Source organism: Callorhinus ursinus, unplaced genomic scaffold (assembly GCF_003265705.2).
Source record: "Callorhinus ursinus isolate GAN/ISIS: 27379988/994484 unplaced genomic scaffold, GSC_fseal_2.0 scaffold5, whole genome shotgun sequence".
In the NCBI taxonomy this organism is placed as follows: Eukaryota; Metazoa; Chordata; class Mammalia; order Carnivora; family Otariidae; genus Callorhinus; species Callorhinus ursinus.
In genome coordinates, this window is record NW_027397067.1 from 67401822 (window position 1) to 67415877 (window position 14056).

The 14056-nt window shown below is 40.7% G+C and overlaps 1 protein-coding gene across 2 annotated transcripts in view; it reads right to left on the reverse strand.

Annotated features, from left to right (window-relative positions):
* Positions 1 to 14056, reverse strand: part of WASHC5 (WASH complex subunit 5) — a 59878-nt gene that overhangs the window by 39121 nt on the left and 6701 nt on the right. For both annotated transcript variants that reach the window (XM_025871101.2, XM_025871102.2), the window contains exons 4-9: positions 13814 to 13898; positions 12891 to 12991; positions 10658 to 10850; positions 9674 to 9826; positions 5953 to 6066; positions 3878 to 4049 (exon numbers count right to left, since the gene is read on the reverse strand). In XM_025871101.2, coding sequence (XP_025726886.1) covers positions 3878 to 4049; positions 5953 to 6066; positions 9674 to 9826; positions 10658 to 10850; positions 12891 to 12991; positions 13814 to 13898 — 818 coding nt within the window. The remainder of the gene's footprint in view (positions 1 to 3877; positions 4050 to 5952; positions 6067 to 9673; positions 9827 to 10657; positions 10851 to 12890; positions 12992 to 13813; positions 13899 to 14056) is intronic.

A 14056-nucleotide genomic window follows, 5' to 3' on the forward strand; every position in this document is an offset into this window, starting at 1 on the left:
TATGATGAACACCTGCTTTCCTTCTAGGAGTCTGGAATTTTGATACATGCCAGGCAGAGGCTGCCTGTGATCAGCCCCAAGGAGTTTCCAAGGAGCTTCCCTGATTGGCATCACTTCACACATGCTGTTGCAATGCATTGCCGGGGGGATTAAACACATCCTGTGTGACTCCATCAGGAGAGGACCCCTAGAAGCTTGTGCCTGGTTCCCTCCAAACTTCACCCCATGCACCTTTTCCCTTTGCTGATTTTGCTTTCTATCCTTTTGCTGCAATAAATCATAGCCACAAGTACTAATACACACTGTGTCTTCCTAGGAAGTGATCATAACTAGGATGGTCTTGGGGGTCCCTGACACCACAGGCAAGCAGGGTTACCCACACAAAGATGTGGCACCTCCAAACAGGAAGAACCAGACCTGGGAGCGTTCTGTTCCTTGTAAAAGCTCGAGGGCATGGCAGGCACTCAAAGCTTCCTGAACTCTCTACTACCAAGGCCCAGAGAGATTCCAGGAACTAGGCCAAGGTGACAAAAGTAGGCAGGGATGGACCCAGGGGCAAAATACCTAATATCCTGATTCAATAGCTCAGCCTCTCTGCTCCTAAGAGAAACTATTTCAAATAAACAGTATGTTAAAGAAAGGTATATAGAACTTAAAAAATTACTGATATTTGCTGAAATTAGTTTTGGGGCCAATTATTTATTTAAGAAAAAGTAAGAAAATAGGTCAAGGCTACCTGGACTATAAATAGTCAAGACAAAAAATTTAAGGCAACAAACACTGTCAAAAAGTTCACATCTGGTAAGGTTCAAGATCCCTGGTTGTTGCTCTGGTGTCACATGGCTTTCTTACTTTCTTAGCCCCTCAGTGGTATCCCAGGATGTCCAGCGTATATAGAAGGACCGTGTTATATATGTTGGGGGTGTTTTTTAGTGTTTCAGTTCTGGTGAAGCCTGCAGATGGCCATTTTATACATTGATTTCTAAGCTATTCCATCAGGAGGAGGCTCATGACAACCTGGAGAAGGGCTCGGTTTTCATGGGAAACTTCAGGGCGGATTTATTATGCATTCATCACAACTATCTAGGAAGAGCTATATTGGAACTGGTAACACTGATGACACAGAGACAATTTTTTCAGCTTCGTATCTGCCTAACAAACAAAATCAAACAGACCAAACTTACGAAGAGTTCCACTTGTTTTGTATTAATTCTGACTTAACAAGAAAGCTTCTGAGACGAACTTGCTTTCATTTTTGGATAGGGAACATCGCCCTGCATTAATAATTAATTCCTTGGTAGAAAGCAGGCATGGTTCCAGCATCCTCAGGGCCTGATGCCGTCTGTGACATCTGACCTGCAAGAATGCAGACTCAGAGAACTGAGGCAACAGATCTTAGAAGCATGGTAACCTCAGGTCAGACTTCAGAAGCCGGGCAGCCCTGCCTGGGGAAGGCTGGCTCTGAACATGTTTCTTCAGAGGCTGCAAGACACCGGGGACGCATCCAAAGCCTGGGTGAGATGCCTCCAGCAGATCAACAGGACGGAATGTAAAGAATACGCATTCCTTCCTGCCGATCATGACCGAGACACCATAAAAGCTAAATAAGCAGTTACTTTTCCCACACATGACTCATAATCAGATAGGTAAATCATTTGTTTCTGGTAAATGATGACCTTGTGCAGTCAGGTCAGACAATTGCCAGGCACAAAAATGGAAAACAGATGTGGCTGAAGATGAATGCACAGAACACTGTCTGTTGTCCCTGCAAGGGTGCAAATCCAGGACACGACTCCTGGCTCCCAGAGTGTGGGCACAGGGTCAGGCATGGTTGCGGGGAAAAGAATGATGAGGCTGAGTCATGGGAAACCCACCGCTGGTTTTATGGTAGGATAAAGCGAGGGTCTGAGTTGTTTACATGCTTGAGCCTGTTAAGACTTTGGTAAAGAAGATTCAATACTGAGTGAGTATAGCAAAATCCTCAAATTAGAACTGGAGTTTATGTAAAAAAAGAAACATGACTACCTAAAACCAGATCCAGTAGATGATTAAACTTCAGCCATGGTATTCGTGCTATGAGCAAACTGTAAATTAGAGAGGGATGTAGGCAAAAAAGCAAAATGAAAAAAAACCCCCAAAACTGGAAAGCAGCACTTTTGAGAAAGATTTCATAGCTAGATTTCTAGTGGGAAAAGAGAAGGCTGAGAAGAAAGTCCACATATTTTAAGAGAAACAGAGGATGAAGAAGTCCATCTGCTGTCTTCACTGCTGACCCACTCACAGGAAGTGGAACCAGATGGGAGCTGGAGGAAAGAGCATCTTGCCTGGAAGAGTCGGGCTACGGGCTACTGTGTTACCATGGGAGGCTGCAGAATAATCTGGAGTGGGCAGTAATTTTAGAGACACAGCCTCATCCGAAAGAACAACTGCTGAAAGCAGTGCCGGTCTCAGGGTGGCTCTCAAGCAAAGTTTGTTAGCGAAAAACAAAAAGCAGGAGGCTGGCCAGGCTGCTGAATGACACACCTGTGAGCGGGAAGCGCATGCACTCCGGATGCGTGAAATCGTTAGTTCATTAACATCAATCCAGCCTTTACTAAGTACAAGGAATTGTGTCAGCTCTGAACTGGCTCAGGTTAGTCCAACCTACTTATTTTTCTATTAAACCAGGTGTTTTTTGTTTTGTTTTAAGTCACAGGCTCACGGACCCTGTGGAGTCATTTCCTACATCTGTAAAGCGGCTTGATGGCCCATAGCGTCTCCAAGAGGACTGTGGACCAGAAAAGGTTAGACCCAACCTACCTTTATTAGGCACTCTGGTTTAGCCTGTTCATCAACTCTGTGGGTCCATGTTTTTCTGTACTTCCCAAATCATACCTTCTTCTCTATCATTTCTCCAGTCTAGAACTTTTTACTTCAAAATCCTAGGGGGGCCAGTCCCCTCCTGCGTCCTGTGTGGAGCCTTCCCCAACCACCTTCACCCCTCTACACCAACCAGCAAAATTTCTCTCCTGCTCTGGACTCAAATCTCACATCCTGCCAGATGCATTTTGCACATCTGGCTCTTATTTACTGGATTGGCTCTCGTATTAGTTTCCTGCTGTAACCAATCACCACAAACTTAATGGCTGAAGAAGACACAAATGTATTCTCTTATCGTTCCAGAGATGAGAAATCTGAAATGGGTCTCACTGGGGTAAAATCAAGGAGTCGGTAGATCTGTGCTCCTTCTGGAGGCTCTGGGGGAAATCCTGTTTTCTTATCTTTTTCAGCATCTAGAGGCGACCTGTATTCCTTGGCTTGTGGCCCCATTCCATCTTTAAAACCAGCAATGGCCTGCTGACCCTTTTTCATGATGCCACCTCTCTGGTTCTGACTCTTCTGCCTCCCTCTTGCCGATTCAGGGACCCTTGTGATTACCCTGGACCCACTGGGATAATCCCAGATAATCTAACCTGACAAAGGGACTATTCAGGTGGGCTGCTGACTTGTCTAAGTAGACACAAAAATGACTAACTTAAAAAGCAATTTGATTCTCGGGGTGCCTGGGTGGCTCAGTCGGTTGAGTGTCCAACTCCTGGTTTCAGTTCAGGTCATGCTCTCATGGGTCGCGAGATCAAGCCCGTGTCAGGCTCTGTGCTCAGTGGGGAGTCCGCTAGAGATTCTCTCCCCCTTCTCCTTCTCCCCTTCCCCCGCTCATGCACACACATGCTCTCTCTCCGTCTCTCTCTCTAAAATAAATAAATCAATCTAAAAAAAAAAAAAGGGCAACAACTTGATTCTCTTCCAAAGACTAAACCATTTCTGCATCATGGAGCATATCTTAATCCTGCAAGCCTTTATATGGGGCCATGAAGATGGCACGCCTTTTGCACATTACCTGAGTCGGCTGTGTGAAGCATCAGCCATCGGATGGCAACGTTGCAGTCTCTCAGACAGTTCAGAAGCCTTGGGATATTGTCCAGAACCATCTCCTCCCTTAAATAACCTTCCTTCAGAAACTGTTGCACTTGAGCATGCACTTTTTCACTGACAGCAGCGTATCTGCTTGACTTTTAAAAGGAAAAACAAAACAACTGAATTTACATTTTCAAAAAGAGACAGTGATGGTCCTTGAAAACAAATCCCCAAACAGATGAACCCCTGGACAAATGATAACATTTCTATAGGAGATGAGTAACATACGGACCACAGTTGGTAAGGCTCAAAGGCTAGTGGCTTATTGGACATTTTTGAAAAGGACGTTGGACTCAGAACCAAGAGAATCCTAAATCCTATCTCCAGCTATGATTAGATTAGATAGCGTGACTTTGGATTTAACCTCTCCCTCCTGGTTTCTGCAAATGTCACCTGGAGAATCGGGAACAAGTGGTTCTGAGGGCCCCTTCTGTTCTTAACTTGGATGGAAAAGAAACATAAAAGCAGAAGTTCAACTGCCTATTCTTCCCATAATTATTGGCAAAGCAGGCAGAGCAGAAATACCCAGGAGAAGAGAAGAGACTTCTACAGGCAGATGAAAGCACAACAAAAATACGCCTCAGTAGATCAAAAGTGAATTTTCAAACCAGCCTTTTGGAAATTTGGTCATTCTGCTTTCCCCAAAGCAAGAGTTATATGTTAAACATCATTAGCCTAGTCAGGTTAGTTTAAAACTATCACCAGGTGCTTCATCAGAGGACTCTGAAGATCTTCCTAAAATGGCACCAAGGAGAAAATGTAATTTTGGAAAAGTAATTTTAGTAATGAAACATTAATGCTCTGATACCAGTAAGTATTGGAAGCACCGCTTTCTCTAATATGTGTCTTGGAGACATGCCAACATTGAAATTATTTTGTGCATTATTGATGGAATTCAATTTACTTGAATAAAACATGCTGAAGTTCTTTGAGTCAATATTGTTCTATCTGTGCTGAAAACTCAAAAACTCAGACAACCAAGCTGAGGAAGATAACTGTTTAGAAATGTCAAGGATACTGCCCAACAAAGATTTTTATTGCTCTATTTAGTTAGGAATTTCCTTCTGCCTTGTTTTTTATTTAATTTTTAATTTATTTTTTATTTAAAATTAACATATAATGTATCATTAGTTTCAGAGGTAGAGGTCAATGATTCATCAGTCTTATATAACATCCAGTGCTCAATACATCACATGCCCTCCTTAATGTCCATCACCCAGTTACAGGTGAATGGATAAAGAAGATGTGGTATGTATATACAGTGGACTACTCCTCAACCATCAAAAACATGAAATCTTGCCATCTGCAATGAGGTGGATGGAACAAGAGGGTATTATACTAAGTGCAATAAGTCAGTCCGAGAAAGACAATTATGATTTCACTCATGTGGAAATGAAGGAACAAAACGGGATCATAGGGGAAGGGAAGGAAAAATAAAACGAGATGAAATCTGAGAGGGAGACAAATCCTAAGAGACTTAATCATAGAAAACAAACTGAGGATAACTGCTTGTGTTCTTATCGAAGAGACAGAATGTAACCATTTAAACTTTGAGGAGATGAAATGTCTCCAGTTTTGTTGCTTCTTTCCCACATCAGAGAGGACGAATTTAAATTACAGTGACAGGACATACCATCCTCAATATTCATCCTACTAATGAAAAGTTAAAATTCCAGCTACCAGTCAAAGCCATTCTGTCCACAAGGACACAGACTTCAGCAAGAATAAGTGAAGTCAGTTAGGGTCATGTGACATACTGATTCATCTTAGGATGTCGAATCTTAGGACCTAAGTCTCCCACTTACATATACCGTGCAAGTTAAAAATCTATAATTACCTACCTTATTAGGATGCGCAAGTTCACCTTTCATTAATCACCGCACTTAAAATGTCTATGTGGTCATTTTCCAAATTCCTTGGGAACTCTCCTCATTTCCTATTCCCCCTAAGCAGGCTTGCAGCTGTTATGAGAATCCTTCTGCATTGGCCAGCACCTACCTGTTCTCTGACGTTCGCAAGGTCCAGGGTATTGTTTAAAGCAGTTTTTGCAGCTTTATATGGTTCCCAAGCATCTGCTAGATTAACCGTGATCCCCATGTAAATACTAATTACCTGCAAGAGGACACATTCATCCAGTATGTTAAATACCTACTCACTTGGAGGCAAAGTTACAGAAGACACTGCCCACTCCTTCCAGTTCAAACTCCACTGCAATGAAAAGCCAACAATTTGCCACAATTGGTAAGTGTTCTATCTTAGGGGCATTTTGGAACAAGGGCGATAAGAGCTATTCATGGGAAAATGACTAAATCAGGGTTGACAGAAACGCAAACTAGAGCAGTGGTCTTCTCAAATGTTTTCACCTCAGCTTTTATGCAACTAAAACTTACTGGAAACTCCAAAGGACTTTTTTTTAAATGGGGTTATATCTATTGATATTTATCATATTACAGATTACAACTGAGGCATTTCAAAAACTATTTAATTCACTTCAAATAACGATAAACCCGCTATATGCTAACATAAAACTTTTTTTTTTTAAACAAAACAAAACAAAAAACAGACTAAAGGTTTCCCAAAAAGTTTTGTTGAGAAGGATGGCATCGCTTTTCCATTTTCTCGAGTCACTGTAACGTCTGGCCTAACTGAAGACAGCCAGACTCACACTTGGCTCCCTCAGTCAGACTCCTGAGGTACTGCGTACTGTTTGTCTCGGGGCCTCTGGAAATGCAAAGTGCCCTTGGGAAAGGATGAGAGGACAAGGCACAGAGCACCTTGGTGTTATCATAAACACAGTTTTACCTCAGTGACCCCTGCAACTAGCCTGGGGACTCCTCGAGTTCCCCAGTTCACATGAGAATCTCTCGACTAAAGGAAACAAAGCATTATTTTTGCAGTTCTTTACCCACCTACTTCAGTCTGTATAAAATTGCGATTATTTGTCACTTGAAATTTTGCTAAAAGTTGCCTGAGAGATCCTGCAGTCCTAGGGACCCTCTCTTTTTGATGGGAGGTGGATAAGCAGGGAGGTTGGATCCCCAGTTCCATTTCTTTAACAGTCACTGGGCTCATCATGCTTTCTTTTTCTTCTTGAGTCAGATTTGGTATTTATATGTTTTTGAGAAAATTTTCCATTTCTTCCGTTTTCAAATATATTGGCATAAAGTCATCCAGAAGTTTTCTTATAACTTTAAAAGTTCTTTATTGTATCTTAGGTTGGCTTTTTCAATCTTAACATATTTAAACTTGTCTTCTCTCTCTGTCTGGTCAGTCTCACTAAATATCTATTTTATTACTCTTCAAAAAGCCAGCCTTTTTGTATTGTTCTTCTCTCTTGTTCCCTTTTTGTCCAGTTCAATACATTGCCACTCATATACTTATTGACTTCCTTTCACTCGACCTTTTCTAGCTTCTTAAGCTCAATATATAACTCATTTATTTATTTATTTTTAAGATTTTAAGTCATCTCTACACCCAACATAGGGCTTGAACCCACAACCCTAAGACCAAGAGTCGCATGCTGCACCAACTAAATCAGCCAGGCAGCCCTTTAATTCCTTTATTTTTAATTGTTCTTTTTTTTAAAAAAAGATTTTATTTATTTATTTGACAGAGAGAGACAGCGAGAGAGGGAACACAAGCAGCAGGGGGAGTGGGAGAGGGAGAAGCAGGCTTCCCGCGGAGCAGAAAGCCCAATGCGGGGCTCAATCCCAGGACCCTGGGATCATGACCTGAGCCGAAGGCAGACGCTTAACGACTGAGCCACCCAGGCACCCCTGTTCTTCTTTTTTAAATAAACATATTTAGGGTTTCATTTACTTAATTTACCTTGAGGAACAGTTTTAGTCATTCCCATGCACTTTGCTCTATAGTATTTTGATGTTGTGTGATTCTCCATATTTCTTCATTTACATTGTGATTTCCTCTTTTTTTAAAAAAGATTTTATTTATTTATTTGTCAAAGGGAGAGAGAGAGAGCGCGCGTGCGCATGCATGCACAAGTGGGGGAGTAGGAGAGGGAGAAGCAGGCTCCCCGCTGAGCAAGGAGCCCGATGTGGGGCTCGATCCCAGGGCCTCGGGATCATGACCCGAGCCGAAGGTAGATTCCTCACCGACTGAGCCACCCAGGTGTCCTATTGTGATTTCCTTTTGAACACAAAAGTTATTTGGGAGTGTATGTTTTTTCCAAACATTTAAAAATATCTTTTAAGCGTTGGCTTCTAATGTAATCATGCTATAGTAAGAGAATACAGTCTGTAGACTAACATTGTTTTTTTAAACTTTGTTGACTTTGTGAACTGATGTCTCCCAACTTTCATACATATCCTTTCAAATACACATGGAACATTTTTACGGATTTTTGAAAGAGCAGGATTATATAGAGAAAGAGGTATCTTAAAATTTCCCATCATGATTATGGTTTCATCAATTTTTACATGTTATTTTGTTTTTGCTTTATATATTTAGAGTATTTCCCTGGGTGTGTACTTATGAATTAACCTTAGATTCTTCTTTTTAAAATCATATATGATCCCTCTTTATCCCTATTAGTGTTTTTCTTTAAAATTCTCTATGGTGTGATATTAATATTTTCTTACTGGCTTTTCATTGGCTGGCATTTGCCTGGAATCTCTCGCTCTCTTTCTAGTTCCTTTTTTTAAAAAAACGATTTTATTTATTTATTTGAGAGCGAGAGCAGGGAGAGGGGCAGAGGGAGAGAGAGAGAGGGAAGACACCATGCTGAGTGTGGAGCCCCATGTGGGGCTCGATCTCACAACCCTGAGAGCATCACCTGAGCTGAAACCAAGTCAGACGCTTAACTGACTGAGCCACCCAGGTGCCCCAATTCCTTTATTTTTAGTGTGCCAGGGGTGTTTTTTTAGGAGTGTATCTTATACGCATCATATAACTGGATTTTGACCTTCCTTAACACTGAAAGTGTTTCTGTTCCTGATTATAGCACTACGGTCAAAACTCTTTATTAAGCTTAGGCAAATGAAACCAGATTATCAGAGTTTTCATCCTGGTTGCTCAGCTCCTAGCTCATAAGCATGATGTGTTCATGGATAGGAAGCATCATCTCCTCACTGCGGGTTATTCTTCTTACAGCTCCCTAATCCCAGTCTGCGATTCAATGACCAGTAAGAAGTGAAATAGAATCTGCTACCTGAGAACAGGATCCAATTCATTGTACTTTATTAAAACCTCTGTGTACAAAGAGAACATCTCATCTACATTGAGTACATTGTCAGCTTTATTCTTGTAAGAATTAATATTTTTGGGTAAGATAAACACATCCCTGCAGTAATATAAACCTTAACAGCCCTGTAAGGTAGATGAAACATTATTGAAGTAAAATTCCTATTCATAAAATAACAGATTAATTCTGTAAGCTTAGAGTCATGAAATAGAAAATAAAGAAATACTTACGAAACAGTTACAATCTCAGCAACTAAAACAAGATACATTTTAATACATGGTTTTACCTTGACAGTATCTATTTAAGAAAAAAAAACCCTTGGGGTTCTTCGGGAAGTTCTACTGACTTATTCTTTCATGTTATAATTTATAAGATTCTCAACAGAGAGTAATTTTATCTAAGTGACTTTATGTCTCATTATTTACAAAATAATGACCTCTGGGCTAAAGGCCAAAAGAACAGAAAATCGGTTCCCTAACAAGGTTATTACAGAGAAAAAAGACTGATAATAATACTTGCCCAATTATCTGGAAAGTATTTGTCCACAATCTCTCTCATTTTTGCTTGGTGGGTGTGAAGAATGGAAGGTTCGAAGTAGAGGATCACGTACAGCATGGCAGCTTGAGTAGCCAAGGCCGTGCTACGGTGCTCGGGCAAAGGGTATGCGGAGACCTACAAAGCACACACAACCCCCCAAAGAGACAGCTGTTGGTGACATCTGAATTCATATGCGTGCCAGATAAGTGATCAGGTTCTAGGATGTAGCCGTCTCCCAACAGGGGGTCCTGGGCCCTGGGAGCAATTCTCAGAGGCGGCACTGTAAGGAATACAATGTAACCAGGGCCTGCCTTCTTACTGCTAACCACCCAGTACTCTCCCTTCTCGCCCTTGACTCTGCTGCAATTTGAAGTCTTTTCCTCAAAAAAAGAAAAAAAGAAAGAAAGAAAAAGAAACTGTTTTAACTCCCTGTGTCCTGCTAGCTGTCCACATCTGTGTCTATCACAGATGACCTCTCAGAGCTGACAGACCCCACACCCTGCCGCCACCCCCTGGCAATCTTGCTGCCCCTGTTGTATGCTGTATGGCCCCCTCTGCTTCCCCTAAGCTAACACTCACCTTGCTTTGCTATAATTCCTTTAGTTATCCATCTTCTTCCTTAAGCTACAAGGTCGTTATGGGCAGGGACCACAGCCTGCCTTCATCAGCGATGGACCCCAGCAGCAAGCTCGTAACACACACTCAATAACTATTTCTTGAATGAATGACTCCAAGAATGCATCTTTTTTCCAAATATAGATCAAATGCCATCTTCTCCCTGAAATCTCTAATTCTGCCCAAATTATTGTCCCTCTTTCCTCTACCATCCCATAGTACAGCCCCCCAAATTTGAAGACTTTTAACTGCTTTTATTCTTTTGAGGAAGAAGGAAGGGAAGGAGTAATTGAGGAGGAAAGTGAAATCAATCTTTTAAACTACTAAGATCTTGACAGGTTTAATCCCCACCTGGTTGTAAATATCATCAGATCTCAGTCGACCAATGACCATACTGATGAAGGCTTCATTGATAGGCACTCTCTGGAAATAACTCTCAGGATAGTTGGGTGGTCTTTTGGCTCCTGGTTGGCTGGAATAACCTGTACTTCGGAGCAGCTTACAAATATCATCCATATTTGAATCAGCAGAAGATCGAGCAGCACTGAGCCATGTTCACAATGGGAAAGAAAGGGCCAGACAAACCGCACATATCAGAAACTCAAAAGCCAAAAAGAAAAGCAGAATTTCATTATAACCTGACTTTGTGTAGTTTCAGATAAGACTTTTGGTCAATTTATATCCCTAAGAGTCACAATTACATTTTCAAAAAGCCTGTTATGGTACACTTACAAGATGCGTTCTTATACATATATATAGTTAGTTCTATGTTAAAGTCCACAATCCCTTTTCTAAAATCCTTAGGGCTGGATCTGTTTCAGATTACAGCATTTTCCAAATATAAGAAGTTAATATGGTATATACGATATGATACTCTAATAGGGTCTCAATTGGCATTACATGATCAACACATTAACATTTCTGCACTAAAATTTATGAATAGTCACGCAAGTGAGATAAATAAGGACTACCTATAGCCTTGCATCTGCTCTGATCAGGTTTTGACTCCAGATGATTTCAGGTTAGATCAGCTTTGCTGCCAAAGGAGTTACTATGTGCATGTATATGTGTGTGTACATATGCATGTATTTTTTTTCAGAGCTCTTTGGATTTCAGAGTGGCAGATAAAGAACATGAACCAGCACCGACACTTTGTAAGTTAGAAAATAATTTTAAAAGATCATGTCAACTTAAAGTGGGATATGTAATAACTGGTTCTTTCTTGGCAAGGTGCACCTTCTACAGAGATTTCATCAAAACATCTGTGGTTTTCAGGGTGGTGTGGAGTAGTAATCCCTCAGGGAAACTCAAAGGATCTTAGATTTGAAGATGACCTCCTATTTGATGTAAGAATCTCCTTTCCCACAACTCTGCCTTACAATTGTTCAGTGTCATTGCAGTAATGGATTCTCACATTCTAATGAATTAGCTGTTGTACCCAAAGGGACAAAGCCAGATTGTCAAAGCTGGGCTTGATAAACAAACTTTTTTTTTACTTCTTCCTTATGTTATTTACTGTTTTTGTTTTTCCATGGCCATTCAAAGTTCATTGTAAAAAACATGGATATTAAAACAGCTCGTGGCCAAACTGCTGTGAATAAATCATGCACACTGGCGAACACTCTCCTCACATACTCATGAAGCTGAAGGAAACAGGCTAGTTGAGTAGCCTGAGGTGAATTTACGGCTGATGAGGCAGCAGTCCCAGCTGTTGCTGAAGAGATGATGTCTCTAGCGATCCCTCTCTGTTGAGGATTTGCCCCTTTGCCCTATTTATTTTACCCTAATTTCTAAGTTTAAGAATGTTAATTCAAGTCTGTGCATCTTTTAACCCATGTTCCTGATTCCTGCTTATCATCTGTTTTTTCCCTGAATCGCGACTATTTCTAACATTGACCTTGTATCCCGATTTTGACTCATTCATTCAATAAATTCAAACTTGTGTGGTAGATATTGGAATTACAGAGCTTTAAGGTGGCTTCTGATTTAAAGACCCTACTTCTTGAAGTCGCAGCTCTACACAGACATACAAAACACATGGTCGTGATATGCGCTGTTGTTTGTTTTGGTTTCCACATATACATACGGGTGAGAATTCACTTCCCACCTAACCCGGAGCAATTACCTTTTCAAAGTCATCAATCTAAAAATGACAACAGAAAGTGTATTCGTTTCCCTACATCTGCCCAGGAGTAATACTTAAAAACATAAAAAAAGAATATTCATTAGGCTTCCAAAATTCCCAAATTTATCTATCTTTAAGGTAAAGAAAATTCAGATTCCTTTTTTTAAAAAAACTGAGGTACCACTGTGGACATGATGATCTATCTCTAATAATCTATAATATATAGGCTCTTTTGCATATAATATACAGATTATATTACATATAGTCTATTATTATGGTGATGATATAAAACATAGAGTAATCGTTACATTTCTATACTATGTTCAGAAGACATAAGAATCCCATACTTTTCATTCTAGATCATATCACTGCTGTTGCCAGTACAAGTAGTATGGAAACCTACACTGCATTTTACCAATAGCAGTGCTTTCGGAGGGTGCAGTCCCAGCCCCAGGATACCTGTATCGATAGTAAGAGACCAGCATTCTCTCTCTGACTTCTCCTTCAATCTTCTGGTCGATGACCAGCAGCATAACTCCATATAAGTACAGCGCTTCACACTATGAAGAGAGGAAGAAGGTGGTCAAACTCACAGGAGTATACGTTCTTTTGGAATGAAGTTGATGAGGGTTAATTAAAAAGAATCACTTTGTTCCCCTTCTTCCTAAAAGCTTTATGTTACAAAGAGAATGCAGGTTTCCCCAAAGGGTGCTCACCTTCTGTATAGAATGGGCTTTGTAAAGTGTATGTGAAATAAATTTAAATTGCAGCGGTTACCTTTCAGGTGGCCTATTTTTGATATTTGGCTTGGGACCCCAAATGGAGTCCCTCTAAATCCTTTACTTATTTAACATTTCTTTCTTTTCTTTTTTTAAAGATTTTATTTATTTATTTTACAGGGAGAGACACAGCAAGAGAGGGAACACAAGCAGGGGAGTGGGAGAGGGAGAAACAGGCTCCCCACTGAGCAGGGAGCCCGATGCGGGGCTCGATCCCAGGACCCTGGGATCATGACCTGGGCCGAAGGCAGACACTCAACGACTGAGCCACCCAGGTGCCCCACTTATTTAACATTTCTTAAACAATTATTACGTACTGATTTCTAAGGCTAGATGTCTGGGATGCAAAAGATAAAGAAGATAGGATTGTTACACTGAGGAAGAAGCTCATAACCTCCACACGATTTCTACTTCACTTGTAATTCTGTTCAGAGTCTACTATGTTCTGAATTCAGATACTGTCCACTGGACGAAGATAACTGTTAGTTTATTTTGCTTCTCTTTAAAGAAGGGTACTTTGCATGTCTTTGGGACTTATAGGAAAAAAGTGATGCTAAGCTTGACATTCTTGACTTTCTATTTTAAATGGTTACTATTACTTACTAGAAGTTGTTTTCCATCTTCATTGAGAAGCACAGTTTCTAAAGTTTGCTGAATATAAACACCTTCATTGAGATCATCTAGATATCTAGAAATGAAACCCCAGAGCAAGTTATTCATTCTAATGAAAACTTGAACACCTTTGAAGAAGGAATGTAAAGATTTTTAAAAGATAAGGCAAGATACCAGGCATTCTGGCCTTCAAATAGTCTGTGGCCCTTCGTGCTCTTAAGAATGGACTTGTGA